Below are 17018 nucleotides of genomic sequence, written 5' to 3'. Positions count from 1 at the left end.
GTATAAGCTAAACAATCTATAGCTTAGGGCCCGCCACTCTCTTGGCGCCCCCAAAAAAATTTAAAGGAAAAAAAACTGGATGTACATTTCCAAAATAGAAGATAAAAAACAAATAAAATAAAACCTACATACAGCAACAGTGTTTTGTGTTGCGTAGGCTCCTATGATGTAAGTCAGGGGCCTCGCCTGCTAGCCTGCTCCCTCAAATATCACTGGTTTGCTCATTTCTATATATAGGGTGGCGCTGTGCGTTAAACCACAGAGCCTAGGGCTTGCTGATCAGAAGGTCGGCGGTTTGAATCCCCGTGACAGGTGAGCTCCCGTTGCTCGGTCCCTGCTCCTGCCCACCTAGCAGTTTGAAAGCATGTCAAAGTGCAAGTAGATAAATAGGTACCACTCCGGCGGGAAGGTAAACAGCATTTCCATGCGCTGTTCTGGTCCGCCAGAAGCGGCTTTGTCATGCTGGCCACATGACCCGGAAGCTGTACACCGGCTCCCTTGACCAGTAATGCGAGATGAGTGCCACAACCCCAGAGTCGGACATGAGTAGACCTAATGGTCAGGGGTCCCTTTACCTTTAACTTTTTATATATAGGGTGCTGACATTCTGCATGGACTGGTTGCATGGCAACAGGCTTTAGATACCTATGAGGTCCATCAATTACCATATAGCATATATTCGACACAAAAACCAGCAACCATTTGTTGTTGACAAAGGACAGCTGGACATAGAAAGGGCCCCGTTACCTTCAGTAGCTGAGGGCCTCATCAGACCTCAATCTGGCCCTGGTAGGAAATCATGCTGGGAGGGAATGGAATGGAATGGAGTGATGGAGGTTTAAGAAAAAATTGAGGAGTTTTTCAAACTAAAATCTGGATTGAAGACAGAGCTATATAGATTGACAAAAGGGGCTTCCGCCAATCCAGTGGTGTTTTTGGTTCCCTCACCCCCCACACCATGTCTTAAACACAGAGCTTGGAAAATAAAGAGAGAGCAAGAGTGTGCATGTATTTCTGTTGAAAGCAGAGACTGGGAAGGCTAATCTACTTAGCGATGGTATTTCCACTCCCTGCTTCTGCCACATTGCCTAATATGCAAGGCAGGTAGACGTGTGTATTGTATATTGGTGATCTTGTGTATCAATATTAATATTATGTGTTCCTGGGAACTCTTTAAGGTGTTTTCTTTTGGGGGACGGTTTTCTGAACAAGCCAAATTGTCTTATGGCAACTTAAAGGGTATGATTCTATGAAACTGTATAATATTATAAGCACTGGTGAGGGGGGTGCAGATAGCGAGGTCAGGAGGAAATTAAACGCACCCAGAACTGACCAGCAAGTGCATCGTTCGCACTACTGTTCACAAGAAGAAAGGGAACAACCCCACTTTAGCTAAGGTTTCTATCTTAATTTCCAATCAGTGACACATTAGCTCATTTGTTAGATTTTGTATTTTGCTCTGATTATCTTGGACTACTGCAAAGCTCTCTACGTGGGGCTACCTTTGAAGGTGACCTGGAAACTACAACTGATTCAGAATGCGGCAGCTAGACTGGTGACTGGGAGTGGCCGCCGAGACCACATAACGCCGGTCCTGAAACATCTACATTGGCTCCCAGTACGTTTCCGAGCACAATTCAAAGTGTTGGTGCTGACCTTTAAAACCCTAAACGGCCTCGGACCAGGATACATGAAGGAGCATCTCCACCCCCATTGTTCAGCCTGGATACTGAGGTCCAGCTCCGAGGGCCTTCTGGCGGTTCCCTCCCGTGAAGCTACAGGGAACCAGGCAGAGGGCCTTCTCAGTGGTGGCGCCCACCCTGTGGAACGCCCTCCCATCAGATGTCAAGGAGATAAAGAACTATCTGACTTTTAGAAGACATCTGAAGGGAGCCCTGTTTAGGGAAGCTTTTAATATTTGATGAACTATTGTATTTTAATATTTTTCTGGAAGCCGCCCAGAGTGGCTGGGAAAACCCAGCAAGATGGGCAGGGTATAAATCAGGCATAGGCAAACTCGGCCCTCCAGATGTTTTGAGACTACAATTCCCATCATCCCTAGCTAACAGGACCAGTGGTCAGGGATGATGGGAATTGTAGTCTCAAAACATCTGGAGGTCCGAGTTTGCCTATGCCTGGTATAAATAAATTATTGTTGTTGTGTTGTTGTTGTTTATTATATCTCCATTCCACTTTTCATTCCAATGAATCTCAAAGTGTCTTACAAACAATAAAAAAACAACGACATGATAGAACACCACCAATACAGCATAGATCATATAGAATAATTAACAAATCACCTGTGAAACAATCACAATCTATAAAGCACTGTTTAGAAAGCAAGAACTAAAAAAATAAGCTCACGCCTGTTATCTGTTTGCTCAATGTGGAGGCATGATGAGTCAGTGTCCTGTGAGCATGATGTAAAGCCATAGGGAGGTCACATGACCCCCATGCCCTGATTTTACACAGCATCCAGCTTAGTCACTGTCAATGAACACCCTGTCCTGGTCATGGCGACTTCCTGACACCAACTAGTTTAACAAAATATTCATAGAACACCGTGCTTTCAAGCAAAGCTTGCTAACTGCCCAGAAAATGACAGCCTAGTCTGCTCTCTTGAGCTTTTCATATCTTTAACCTCTGCTTAAAAACCCCTGCACCCTGATATCAATAGGATTTGCTTCCAAGTAGGTGCGTGTGTGTGCGTGCAAAAGGCAGGGATGGGATCAGTGCCGGATTTACCTATATAAGCTAAACAAGCTAAAGCTTAGGGCCCCACTCTTTTCGGGGGCCCCCAAAAAATTAAAGGGAAAAAACCTTGATGTACATTTCCAAAATATAAGATAAAAAACAAATAAAATAAAACCTACATACAACAACAGTGTTTTGTGTTGTGTAGTCCTATGATGTAGATAATGGGCCCCCAATCATTTTAAGTTACAGCTTAATAATTATTTCACTATTAATATATTTCTTCTTAATTGTATTTCAGTTCAACAATTACTTAGATAAAATACATATTTTGTTATGTGCAAATGGCCTTAGATACCTGTTAGGTCCATAAATTACCATATAGCATCTATTCAACACACACACAAAAAGTGACAATTTGTTGTTGATAAAGGACAGCTGGACATATAGAGGGCCCTATTACCTTCAGTAGCTTAGGGCCTCATCAATCCGGCCCTGGGTGGGATGCCCAACCACGTCACGCGGATTCCCTAACCCGCGTGGAGGGCTTGAGAAAGCCACGCTGACTCAGCGCAATTCCGCCCTCGCTGCCACGCCGCCCGCGGACAATCAACCCTACCGTGATTCAGCAGGAACCAGGCGGGACGAACGACGTCGCGATTGGTCGGGAGGGAAAGTGACGTCAAAGCCGGCTGCTTCGGATTGGGGAACCGGGAAGCGGAAGAGGCGAAGCATGATTCAGCATATAGAATCCAGCTACATAAAGCTCCGTCTTGGGAAGCGCGGCGCGTTTAACTGTAGAAGTCGAAACTTAAAAAGCTATTTTGGAACTTCACTAGAAACCAGAGAAATACAGAGTTTGGGGAATCAGGGAAACGGTAAGTAAAGTGCTGCCGCTGGTCTGTCAGCTGATTTACCCTTTAACACTTCCTTTGTTTTTAAAGAATCTGCTCGTTCCTTCATTCTTTTGTATTGCTGTCATTCTGTGCCTTAAACTATACGAGGCGGGAAGGAGGGATTTTTTTTATCGGTAGGTGAAAAAATATTCCCATTTCCATGCAGTATCTTAAAGCAGCTGGGGTGAAAAGGTGCTTTGCTTTGGATTGTACCATTCCCTTTTCCTGCTCAGAAATATAAATATACAAATATACATATAAATATACAAATCCTTGTTAATGCTGTCTTGCTATGAACTGGTTTGACTAACTTCCTTCTCCAACCCTCTGAAACTCCAGTTACAGGTGGGTAGACACGAAAGCTCATACCAAGAACAAACTTAGTTGGTCTCTAAGGTGCTACTGGAAAGAATTTTTTCTTTTATTTCCTCTGAAACTCCTTAGGCTTAGGAACTGCTCCCTCTTTGCTTGCAATGATCTCCACCCTGCCTCTTCAAATACATTTTATTAAATGTTAATAATACAGCTGTACACGACTATTTGAGGCAATACTAAAATTGTTATGAGGGTTTGGGGTGGGGAGGCTGTATGCCGAGACCCTTCTAATTCCTGGACCCAGCAGGTGTTAACATCTAAGAAGGTATTCAAGCTACATATGGGTCATAACAAAGGAAGTGGCTCTGGGCAGTTGGGTGGGCCCGGCCCCCCCTCCCTTAGCTGTCTGGTAGCAAAGGCGGGGTGAGGGTGGGGGTGGGCAGGCGGACTTCAGTTAGGTGAGGTGGAAGCTGGAAGCTGGAAGCAAGGTAGCAAGATAGCAAGATCGGAAGGCAGAGAGTCAGAGCCACGCCTGATTTCTGCTGGAATCCTCTTGGGTTGTTAAGATTCAACTACAAGAAAGAAGATTCCACCTAAACATTAGGAAGAACTTCCTGACAGTGAGAGCTGTTCGGCAGTGGAATTTGCTGCCAAGGAGTGTGGTGGAGTCTCCTTCTTTGGAGGTCTTTAAGCAGAGGCTTGACAGCCATCTGTCAGGAATGCTTTGATGGTGTTTCCTGCTTGGCAGGGGGTTGGACTGGATGGCCCTTGTGGTCTCTTCCAACTCTGATTCTGTGACTGTGAACCCCTCCATCATAGGTTCAGGCTGTGTGTGTGTGTGTGTGTCAGGGCTGGATTTAGGTTTGATGAGGTCCTAAGCTACTGAATGTAATGGGGCCCTTTGTATGTCCAGCTGTCCTTTGTCAACAACAAATTGTCGCTGTTTTTTGTGTCAAATATATGCTATATGGTAATTTGTGGACCTAATAGCTTTATTGGCCGAGGGAACCGGTGCATAGCTTCTGGCTTATGTGGCCAGCATGACTAAGCTGCTTCTGGCGAACCAGAGCAGCACACGGAAACGCCGTTTACCTTCCTGCTGGAGCGGTACCTATTTATCTACTTGCACATTGACGTGCTTTCGAACTGCTAGGTTGGCAGGAGCAGGGACCAAGCAACGGGAGCTCACCTACAATACAATTAAGAAGAAGTATATTAATAGTGAATTTTTTGGGGGGCCCAATAGAGTGGCACCCTAAGCTTTAGCTTGTTTAGCTTATACGTAAATCCAGCACTCGTGTGTGTGTGTGTAAATAAACCACATATCATAAAGGCGCCACAGTCTATGGTATATTTCATTCATAAGGGCCTGGATCCCCTGGTATCTCGCACCGCTCAAAGACGGGGGTGATGTCCAACAGTATCAAGAGGGAAAATATGTGTGTGCTGTAAATACAAAAGGTTCCATGGTCTAAATCAAAACAATTGATTTTTTTATTTCAAAAAAAGATATGAAGTAACCTTGAATTCCACTAAATCCAGATTAATGAGAACAAGGGTCTTAATTGTGACCCAGACCACTGTCAAAACATGTGAAACCAGTTCGTTGTCATTCAGGTCTTGATCTGCATTTACAAATAAAACCTAACGGTCCGACAAGGGGATGGGTGATTTGTTTGTTCAGTTATCACTTTGAGCTCAGAAAATACTTTGTCCAGAATCCTTTTACCTTGATGTCTGTGTAAATAAAATACTTGGCATCAGTCCATAGCTACGGTAATATTTTTTCTTTGTCTTAGTTTCCATCCCTTTCCTACTGTTGTTCCTGTACTTGCTTCCAGATGACCTATTTGTTGATTTTTATTACTATTTATTGAATTTATATACTGCCCTGTATCCAGAGATCTCGGGGCAGTTCACAGAACAAAATCAAAACATAAAGCCACAAAATATATTATCATTTGTTAGTGGGAAGGCTATATTATATAATGTAGCAATCAGTACTCCATAGTTGTAAATACGTTTTCCTGTCACTTCCCTTACAGCAAAAGGTAATTTCTTTATTTTAAAAAAACAGTTTTGTCATGCAAGACCACCAAATGTACTTCAATTGTACAGCCTAAATCAGTTTCTTTTGTAGTCCATATTCTGCTTTTTCTTCTGTGTTTGTGCCTCCCTCAGCACCTGTAATTCAACCCTTCAAAGATGGGTGTCTTTGTTCAGCTGGGTGAGGAACTGGTTTTCTCTGATAAGTGTCCCAAAATGTCAATTAGGCAGTTCTCAAGGGTAAAACTTTCAGCTTACTTGAAATGCATCCAGGCATTGGCTGATTGGACACTTCCTCACACCACTATCTCCTTATTCCTATGGAATTAACAGGCACTTCTAACAATGCTACTGTGCACCTTGTTTACTAGGATATCATTTAGCCTTGCAATCATGTCCATGGTGATTTGTCTGAATAGAAGACCCTGGTCATTTGTGGCTTGGAAGGAAAAACAGCTGACTTATGTATTGCCTATGTTCAGGGGTGGGAATATTTGCCATTTATGTACTTCTCTTTGAAAACCTGAAACATTTAAACCAGTAGAACCTCCTCTTACAGGTAACAAGGAACTCTTTAAGAAAAGCAGGCTGCTTCCTAGAAATGGAATTTCCAGATTTGGGGAAACACTGCTCTGAGAAGACCTGCAAGCAGCTAGGTGAGAAACTGCTCAGGGGGGGGGGGGTGTTCATTCTGTGTTTGGATTGTGCTGACCTTTCCTTAAAGGTAGAGTGCCATGGCATCAGGCAGACAACCAGAGCAGGAAGGAGCAGCCACAGAGATATAAAGAGCATGTAATAAATGAGTCTGTATGGGGAACCTGTGGCCTTCCTGGAATAAAGCTCCTATGTCCTATCGTTGCTCCCCATTGTCTACGGTGAGAGGAGGTGGGAGCCCAAGAACATTTGGAGGGCAGCAAAGTCCCCAGCCTTGACTTATTTCCCCCCCACTTTTCCAACTTGCCAAGGTGGCTTGCATTGCAAAAAAAAAGCAAATACAGTGGTACCCCGCTAGACGAATGCTTCGCTAGACGAAAAACTCGCTAGACGAAAGCATTCGTCTAGCGGGAGGCTGCCCCGCTAGACGAAAAAGTCTATGGGGCTGCCTCGCAAGACGAAAAAATTTCGTCCTTTTTTTTTTTTTTTTGCGGAGCGCGGCTCCCATTGCCGCTCCGCAAGACGAAAACCCCGCTAGACGAAAATTTTCGCGGGACGAATTATTTTCGTCTAGCGGGGCACCACTGTATAACTATATTGCTTGCTTACAGCATTTCTATACTGCCAATAACCAATGCCTCTCTGGACAGTAAAACTGGCCACCAACAGGTGTTTCAGGCAGGGCCGTCTCATCCATACGGGCTAGTGGCACGCCGCGCCAGGGGCGCCCCCGCGAACCCGCCGGCATACCGGGCGCCCCCCTCCCCAACCCACCCCCGCCCCTATGGACGGGCTGTCAGCCGGTGGCGCAGCCGCTGCCGCCCATGCCAGTCCCGGGCTTTGGCTGTGTGCCGGCCGCCCTCGCCTCCTGTCCCGGGAGCACTGGAAAGGCGCGCAGAGCCCCACGCCGCTCCAGCACCACGCCCCTCATCCCCCGCTCGCCCACCTCCCTCCCGAGTGGCGGCAAGCGCGGGAGGGAAGTGGCGGAGAGGCGGCACGCCGGGGGGCGCCGGAGGGATCGCCGCGCCACGGCGGCCGATCTCCCTAAGACGGCCCTGGCTTCAGGGCTTGGAGAATCCAGCTTAGAGCTCTTCACATGGTGGAACGGGAAGAACAAAGGCTTGATAACCCTTCCTCCCAAGGTGAGGTGGAGTGACCTAGCTAAGCCTGGCAGAACAGCTTACTCTATGCTCTTAACCCTTTCATGCATTAATTAGACTTGAGCGTGTTGGTTATATGTGACTGCTTATCCCACATTTTCCTTGAACTACTGTACGTGTGTTTTCTCTTTTTTCCTTGTAGACTTTCTGCCTCTGAAATGTGATGCATGTGGTGAGGTCTTCTGCAAAGACCACTTTGCGTATAACCGGCACAGGTGTTCCTCTGCATACAAGAAGGTAATGTAAACTGCAGAAAGGGTGAAACTTGACTAGTGTGTGTGACACAAAGAATAGCACTGCAAAACTGGATAGCTGGCATTTTTCAAAAAGAAGTAGCTAAGGGACCGCCTCTCCTGGTATGTCCCGTGTAGGACCTTAAGGTCCTCAAATAATAATCTTTTGCAGGTCCTGAGCAACAGAGATGCTAGGTTGGCCTCAACTAGGGCCAGGGCTTTCTCAGTATTGGCCCCGACTTGGTGGAACAGTCTGTCAAAAGAGACCAGGGCCCTGCGGGATTTGGCATCTTTCTGCAGGGCCTGCAAGACGGAGCTGTTCCACCTGGCCTTTGGGTTGGTTTGATAGTTATGCTTCATTCTTTTATTGGTGGGCTATTTGAAAATGAGACTGCAGTTTTAATTTTGAATTTTTAAATTTGTATTTTAATCCGTATTTTAAATTGATTGTTTTTATGTTTTTGCTGTGATTTTAATTAGTTCCAGTTACAGGTGGGTAGCCGTGTTGGTCTGCCATAGTTGAAACACAATAGAAAATTCTTTCCAGTAGCACCTTAGAGACCAACTGAGTTTGTTCTTGGTATGAGCTTTCGTGTGCATGCACGCTTCTTCAGATACCTTCACACAGATACCTGCACACGAAAGCTCATACCAAGAACAAACTCAGTTGGTCTCTAAGGTGCTACTGGAAAGAATTTTCTATTTTATTTTAATTAGTGTTAGCCGCCCTGAGCCCGGTTTTTGGCTGGGAAGGGCGGGGTATAAATAAAAATTTATTATTATTATTATTATTATTATTAATAACGGCACTTGTGCTGTTAGTAGGACCAAAGCAGGTTTGGGGTTGTGCATGATGGAATGCAGACTTTGCGCCTTAACACACCTGAGTTCTGCAGCCATATTTCCTCGCTAATATCCAGTTGCTTTTTCAGGATGTGCAAGTTCCAGTCTGTCCTCTCTGTAACACTCCCATCCCAGTAAAGAAGGGAGAGCTGCCGGATGCTGTCGTTTGTGCCCACATGGACAGAGACTGCAAGCGTGATTCTGCTCAACAGAAGCAAAAGGTTAGGACCTCTTCCCAGAGCTATACCGGATGTACACAGCAGTTCAAGATTAAGCATTATTGTGAGGTCCTTCCTCTGTATCCAGTTTATCTTTAATCAGGAGACGCTCGAATACTTTCCTAGCTAGCAACCCAACTTTGGGGAGGACACAGATTTCCAAAGTTCCTCTTTGCAGGCTTGAAGAGTCGGACACGACTAAACAACTACAACAAAGAATTTTGAAGAAAACAGCTATATTTGTTTCATAAAATTTATACTGTAAGCTCCTCACTGGATCATGAGTGCTTTCAGCTGACTGGGAAGTGTTCTTGACCGCGATACTTCTTGCTTGCCTGACTGATTATTATTGTTCATTAATTTTGTTTACTGCCCTTCATCCGTAGTTCTCAGGGTGGTTCAATACATAAAATTGTAATATAAAAAAAACACAAAATACCTATGATAGGAACAGCAACAACAACCAATAACCCCTCTCCCAGAAACACATTTTAAAGGACATAGGTCATTTAATCAGTCAAAGGCCTTATTGAAGGGAAACGCCTGACGCCTAAAGGTGTGCAGTCAAACCTTTGGTTGTCGAACATAATCTGTTCCGGAAGCCCTTTTGGCTTCTGAAATGTTTGACAACCGAAGCATGGCTTCTGATTGGTTGCAAGAGCTTCTTGCACTTTACTCTAAATTATATTTTAATCAACTTTTTGTTTTGTTTTGTTTTTAATGTTTTAATGTATTTATATTCGGTGTTAGCCGCCCTGAGCCCAGCCTTGGCTGGGGAGGGCGGGGTATAAATAAATTATTATTATTATTATTATTATTATTATTATTATTATTATTCAAGTGAAAGCCACTTCGGACGTTCGACTTCCGAAAAACGTTTGAAAACCGGAGCATTTACTTCCAGGTTTTCAGCGTTCGGGAGCCGGAATGTTCCAAAATGGAGCCGAGGTTTGACTGTATAATGAAGACATCGCACAAACCTCCCTGGCAAAACTAACCGCTTCAATAAGAAACCACCCAAACCAAAAATTAAAAAATGAATGGAAATGTTACAAGCAGTATTTGGCAAAGCATTGCTCAAAAACAGATATGCTGTCATGCCTAGATTAAAAATATGAAGTATACAATATAAAATAGAAGTACGAGAGCCAGTAAGAAATAGAGAACGAACAGCCAAATGGGAGGGGGAATTTGGAATGCATGGATATTGAAATATAGAGCTTGGAGGAAGTCGAGCTGGAGGCGGAGGGAAGTACTTGGGGTCAAAAATAACTAAAAGAGGAATTGGTGGTGGGATAATGGGATGAGATTGTGAGATAGGTAATATAATGTATGGAAATAAGTTGTAACATGTTTGTATTAAATTATATTACAAAATAAAATTTATATTTTAAAATAAAATAAAATAAAAAACCTCCCTGAGTATTCCACAAATAGGGAACCACTGCAGAAAAGGCCCGTTTTTGTGTTGTCATCCTCCAGACTTCTCATGGAGGAGGCACACAAAGAAGGGCCTCAGAGGATGATCTTTGGGACCAGATAGGTTCATATCGGTCCTTGAGGTATTGTGGTCCTGAACCATTTAAATACCTATAGGTCAAAACCAGCACTTTGAATTTGGTCTGGAAACTTAATCGGCAGTCAGGCCAGGAGCGGTGTAATATGCTCAAGCTGTCTTGTCCCGGTGAGCAACCTGACCCCCAAATTCTACATCAGCTGTGATTTGTATGAGGAGAGACGGTCCTTAAGGTATTGTGGCCCTGAGACTTTTGGTGTGTGTGCAAACCTCCGTTTTGTGTGGCTGGAATGCACCATATTTTTTGCCCCATAAGACGCACCTGAACATAAGACGCACCTAGTTTTTAGAGGAGGAAAGGGGGAAAGCCCTGTTTTTTTGAGGATCAGCTGAAAGTGGTGCAGCTTTTTTGCAAAGGGAAAATCCCTGCTTTTTTGAGGATCAGCTGAAAGTGGTGCAGCTTTTTTGCAAAGGGAAAATCCCTGCTTTTTTGAGGATAAGCTGAAAGTGGTGCAGCTTTTTTGCAAAGGGAAAATCCCTGCTTTTTTGAGGATAAGCTGAAAGTGGTGCAGCTTTTTTGCAAAGGGAAAAGCCCTGTTTTTTTGAGGATCAGCTGAAAGTGGTGCAGCTTTTTTTGCAAAGGGAAAAGCCCTGCTTTTTTGAGGATCAGCTGAAAGTGGTGCAGCTTTTTTGCAAAGGGAAAAGCCCTGCTTTTTTTGAGGATCAGCTGAAAGTGGTGCAGCTTCTTTTTCAAAGAGGAAAATCCTCATTTTTATGGGGTTCAACTCACAGTTCTGCAGCTTCTAGTCCTACAGCAGTTTCTACAGTTTCCAGACAGATAATCTAATCAGCCAGTCACATGTCGCTTGGGAAACAAACAGCCTCCCTCTGCATTCAACAATGGAGGCCTGGGCAAGGGGGCGGGGCTGCCTTATCTCTCTCCCTGTCACTTGCTGAACAGCTGTTCAGCGGCTTCCTTTGAACACCCCCTTCTCTCTTTGTAAAAAAAAAAAAAGAGCACGATCTGCTTTTGGCCCCTAGGCAATTCGGCTCCAGGGACCATGCATTCGCTCCATAAGACGCACAGACATTTCCTCTTACTTTTTAGGAGGAAAAAGTGTGTCTTATGGAGCGAAAAATACGGTAGCTTACGTAAAGGTAAAAGTTGCATCCCTTGACCTGCCCACCACTGGGGGTGTGGCTCCTGGAAGCCTGCTCTCAAGGGAATGTGGGCCTGAAGCCGAAAAAGGTCCCTTCCCCATTGCACCTATAGGGAAGCCAGATTCTCTTACTGGATTTGGTCTTAGCAGCACAATCCTCGACCAGTTCACCCAAGTCCCTCTTAGTTAAATGGAGTTTGCTCCTTGGTGAGCGTGCCTAGGGATTGCAACCGTTGAAATGGCAAGCAGTTGTGGAATCCTTACGATTCGGTCAACTTTCCTGGTCCAGTTGTAACTTGACTTTCTTCTTAATCCAGATCTTCACAAACAAGTGCTTCCAGCCAGGTTGCAAAAAGAGGGAGATGATGAAGCTGGTTTGCGACCAGTGCCAGGGGAACTTCTGTCTGAAACACAGACATCCTCTGGACCATGCCTGCAAAGGACAAGCCCGGGCCATTTCCAAAGCTGGGTAAGGCTAGAACCAGGGGCGTCGGGCGGGGTGTGTGTGTGTGTGTGTGATCCACCCTGGGTGTAACATTGATGGGGGTGGCCAAATAGCAGGTGGCACCCACCACGGGGCCTGCAGCGTACCCAAGACACGTGTCTCTGTCGCCCACAGGCGCTGTCCACCCACTGCCTCCCCACAGCTGTAGGTCCGCTGAGGCCCCGCGGCGCCCCCCGTCCCTATGAGTGCCGCGCACCCCATGCCATCCCTATGGGTGGTTCACCCCACCCCTGTGGGCGTGCTGCCCCAGGTGCTGGCTAGAACTTCTCTGCTGGCTCAAGAAGCTGCCTTCAGAAAATACTAAATGTTTTAAATCCTCTTGTGGGTTTTAAAGCCAGTGTGGCCTTGTGAACTTCTGAGGCCTCTCTGTTATGCTGGCCAGCCACATCCATCCAGGGGCGTCGCTGGGGAGGGGCGGTAGGGGCGGTACGCCCCCAGTGACAGGGTGAGCAGCAGCGGGTGGGGGTGACAAGCGGCGGGCCCTCCCGCCACTCCCACGCGGCGTCACTCCCTCCGTCACCCCGGGAGCAGCAGCGCTGCATGGAGCGAGCACCCCGTCCGTGCAGCGCTGCTCCTCCCCGGGTGACCGGTGGTGCGTGGGGAGTGGTGGGAGGGGCCGCCGCATGTCATCCCCACGCACCGCCGCTTGCTCCGTCGCCGAATCGGGAGTCTTTGCAACCCGCAAAGACTCCCGAATCCGCCGCCCAGCACCCCTTCTTGCAGCGGCTGCTCACGCAGGCACAAGCAGCTGCAGCAAGAAGGGGTGTTGTTGCCGGGCGGAGGCTTCTTCGGGAGTCTTTGCAGGCTGCAAAGACTCCCAAATCCACCGCCCGGCACCCCCGGGGGCGGGGCATCGCGGTGCGTGCGTGCGTCATGGCTTCCCGCCCCCGGCAGCCAAGGGGCTAAGAACGTCCCTGCATCCATCCATCCATCCAACCATCATTTTATTTGCATGCTGCCTTGCCAAAGGCTGGCATAAGTGAAATGCGATCAATAGACAGCAGTGTGGACTTAGATCTTAAAACCTGTACGGTGGACCCTCTGGACATGAATGTAATTCGTTCCAGGGGTCAGTACGTACCCTGAAAAAATCTGCAAGTAGAGGCGCCGCTTAATCTGCAAGTAGAGCCAGTGTGGTGTAGTGGTTAAGAGCGGTAGACTCGTTATCTGGGGAACCGGGTTCGCGTCTCTACTCCTCCACATGCAGCTGCTGGGTGACCTTGGGCTAGTCACACTTCTCTGAAGTCTCTCAGCCCCACTCACCTCACAGAGTGTTTGTTGTGGGGGAGGAAGGGAAAGGAGAATGTTAGCCGCTTTGAGACTCCTTCGGGTAGTGAAAAGCGGGATATCAAATCCAAACTCTTCTTCTTCTTCTGTGCACATGCGCAGCGCAATGGAGCGCTTTTGCGCATGCGTGGCGAAACCCGGAAGAATACACTTCCGGGTTTGCTGCGTTTGCAACCTGAAAGTTACATTACCCAAAGGTCCACTGTATTGGTCTTTCTGAATAATTTCAGCTTTTCCCCCTCCTTCTCCTGTGGCAAAACGTTCTCTCCCCCTCCAGGCAAAGAACCCTTTGCCTTGTGCAGTGAGGCTTCCTGAATGACGGAAGGGGTAATCCTGCACAAACCCAGAAGTGGCACAGCTGGCTGGTGCATGCAGAATGCTGAGTGTGGCTGTTTCCTTGCAGATGTGCTGCTCTGATGAGATCGCTGGAATCGAACAAGATGTCTCTCAACCACCAGGTTCTGCGGAACAGGTAAATAACAACAGCAGATTAGCAACAGCCGCTCTGGGCAGCTTCCATCAAAATATTTTAAAAACACACACACACACACACACACACGAAAACCTCAAACATTAGAAACCTCCCTGAACAGGCTACCTTCAGATGTCTTCTAAAATATTGTTTATTTCCTTGACATCTGGTGGGATGGTATCTGAAGAAGTGTGCATGCACACGAAAGCTCATACCAAGAACAAACTCAGCTGGTCTCTAAGGTGCTACTGGAAAGAATTTTCTATTTTGTTTCGATCTGGTGGGAGGGCATTCCACAGGGCGGGCGCCACTACCGAGAAGGCCTTCCGCCTGGTTCCCTGTAACCTCACTTTTCGCAGGGAGGGAACTGCCAGAAGACTCTCGGAGCTGGATCTCAGTGTCTGGGCTGAACGATGGGTGTGGAGATGCTTTTTCAGGTATACAGGCCCGAAGCCATTTAGGACTTTAAAGGTCAGCACCAACACTTTGAATTGTGCTTGGAAATGTACTGGGAGCCAATGTAGATCTTTTAGGACCAGTGTTATGTGGTCTCGGTGGCCGCTCCCATTCACCAGTCGGGCAGCCACATTCTGGATTAAATGGGGCTGGTGTGCTTCTCCCATGTCTGTTGAACCTAATAACTGGAGCAGAATCTCATCTGACATGTGCCACAGAAGTGGGCAGACACAGACCTGTAGTATCCACTTCATTTTGCACTTGGACTTTTGAGGTCCACTAGCTATATGGCATTGGGATGCGGGTAGCGCTGTGGGTTAAACCACAGAGCCTAGTGCTTGCCAATCAGAAGGTCGGCGGTTCGAATCCCCGCGACGGGATGAGCTCCCGTTGCTCGGTCCCAGCTCCTGCTCACCTAGCAGTTCGAAAGCACATCAAAGTGCAAGTAGATAAATAGGTACTGCTCCAGCAGGAAGGTAAACGGCATTTCCGTGCGCTGCTCTGGTTCGCCAGAAGCGGCTTAGTCATGCTGACCACATGACCCGGAAGCTGTACGCCGGCTCCTTTGGCCAGTAAAGCGAGATGAGCACCGCAACGCCAGAGTCGTTTGCGACTGGACTGGACCTAATGGTCAGGGGTCCCTTTACATTAGCTGTATGGCTTGGACTGAGGCTACCTGAAAGTGTGTATCTTAGTGGGGGAACGTATCCGTACTAGTCCCAGAGCTGGCGTGCTGAGTGGATCTTGCCTGGGAAGCAAGGCCGAGAGCTTAAAAGCTCTTTTCTCGCCAGGTCTGCTTGGGGCTACCCTGTGCAAAAAAAAAAAAAAGAGCTTTTAAGCACTCAGCCTTGTTCTTGGCAAGGCCCACTCAGCGCAGTGGCTTTGGGAGTGTTCAGGATGCTCTCGCGGGACAATCCAACTTCCTGCGAGATCTTGAGAGCATCCCAACCTTGCCCATATGCAAGTTAGAAGTACATAAGATGTGGGCGTACTACAAAAGTAGAGACATGATGTCTTCTGAGAAATGGGTGGTTCTTCGTTAGGTGCAGCTTGTGGTTGACTAATTGCTTGTTGTTGTTTTTTTCAGCTGCAAAGCAAAAAGCTGAAGTTTTCACAGCCTGGGTCCAAAACTGCCTTGTCCTGTTGACTGCTGTACAGATTTAGCTCTTAAAACTTCTGCATATTTTCTACATTACTTTTATATGTCTATTTCTTCAATAAAAACCGATGTCTTTACAAATAGTGGCGCTTCTCTGGTAGTTCAGTCACTTGTGGAGCCTGAAACCAAGTCCTATCCTTGTTGGATAAACCTCCCAAGAAGCAAGGAGGAGATTCGTTGCGTTGCCCCCAAGTTTAACGGCTTGCAAATACGATGCCTTGAGCCATCCAGCTTTTGTCAATCTGGTGGCCTTCATATGTTTTGGCTTCTAGCTCCCATCAGCGCCAGGCAGCACGGCCAACAGTTACGGGTGATGGAAGTTGCAGTCCAAAATACCTAGAGGTACCAGTTTGGCAAAAGCTGCTTTGATAAATGAAGCCAAGACCTGTGTTCATCCTTCTTTTCTCTTCTCCCCTGCCATGCCCCACCCCAAATCCCTCCACACAAGAGAGGAGAGAAGAAGAAGAAGAAGAGTTTGGATTTGATATCCCGCTTTTCACTACCCGAAGGAGTCTCAAAGCGGCTAACATTCTCCTTTCCCTTCCTCCCCCACAACAAACACTCTGTGGGGTGAGTGGGGCTGAGAGACTTCAGAGAAGTGTGACTAGCCCAAGGTCACCCAGCAGCTGCTGTGGAAGAGAGGAGACACTAACCCGGTTCACCAGATTACGAGTCTACCGCTCTTAACCACTACACCACACTGGAAGACCTTTCCAAAAATGAAACACTAAAATGATTCCACCCATAAAATGCTTCATTTCCCCCCCTCTCTGCTACAGAGGGAATTTTTATTTATTTCATAAAATTTATACCCCGCTTGATTGTAAGAACAAATGAACCTCAAAGCAAGTTGCAAAAAAGATAAATGAGCAAGTGAAAATAACAGTAGGCTAAAAACACCAAAACTTGCACTGGCTTTCTCTAAACATCAGCTCTGGCTTGTCTAAACAGTAATGTTTTTAGCATGTGCCAAATGGGGTACAGTGAAGGCAGCTGCCTGAGTTCCGTAGTGTTATCAAGAACACGGGGGCCTAAATTTTTCAAATGTGAGATTATGGTTTTAAACAGAGCCGTCTTACCCATTAGAAGAAGAAGAGTTTGGATTTGATATCCCGCTTTATCACTACCCGAAGGAGTCTCAAAGCGGCTAACATTCTCCTTTCCCTTCCTCCCCCACAACAAACACTCTATGAGGTGAGTGGGGCTGAGAGACTTCAGAGAAGTGTGACTAGCCCAAGGTCACCCAGCAGCTGCTGTGGAAGAGAGGAGACACTAACCCGGTTCACCAGATTACGAGTCTACCGCTCTTAACCACTACACCACACTGGCTCTCTCAGGGGCGCACAGCAGCAGGAGTCCAGGACCGACCGGGAACAGCTTCGAGGGCATGCTGGGCAGCGGAAG

The 17018-nt window shown here is 46.8% G+C and overlaps 1 protein-coding gene across 3 annotated transcripts; it reads left to right on the top strand.

Moving 5' to 3' along the window:
• The first annotated feature begins 3472 nt into the window (after positions 1-3472).
• On the top strand, positions 3473-15698 carry ZFAND2A (zinc finger AN1-type containing 2A). 3 transcript variants are annotated; one of them, XM_033167886.1, is made up of 7 exons: positions 3473-3572; positions 6511-6607; positions 7908-8002; positions 8931-9062; positions 12053-12204; positions 13931-13999; positions 15543-15698. In XM_033167886.1, the coding sequence occupies exons 2-7, from the start codon at positions 6553-6555 to the stop codon at positions 15559-15561; spliced, it is 522 nt and encodes a 173-aa protein (XP_033023777.1). In that variant the 5' UTR covers positions 3473-3572; positions 6511-6552; the 3' UTR covers positions 15562-15698. The 3 variants fall into 3 exon arrangements, with proteins under 3 accessions (XP_033023777.1, XP_033023778.1, XP_033023779.1); XM_033167887.1 differs by lacking the exons at positions 13931-13999; positions 15543-15698 and adding an exon at positions 13805-13924; XM_033167888.1 differs by lacking the exons at positions 13931-13999; positions 15543-15698 and having other exon boundaries at positions 12053-12208.
• Positions 15699-17018: the final 1320 nt, after the last annotated feature.

Source organism: Lacerta agilis, chromosome 13, assembly GCF_009819535.1.
Source record: "Lacerta agilis isolate rLacAgi1 chromosome 13, rLacAgi1.pri, whole genome shotgun sequence".
NCBI lineage: Eukaryota > Metazoa > Chordata > Lepidosauria > Squamata > Lacertidae > Lacerta > Lacerta agilis.
Note: the sequence above shows the minus strand (reverse complement) of the source record. Positions and strands in the feature narration are given on the sequence as shown.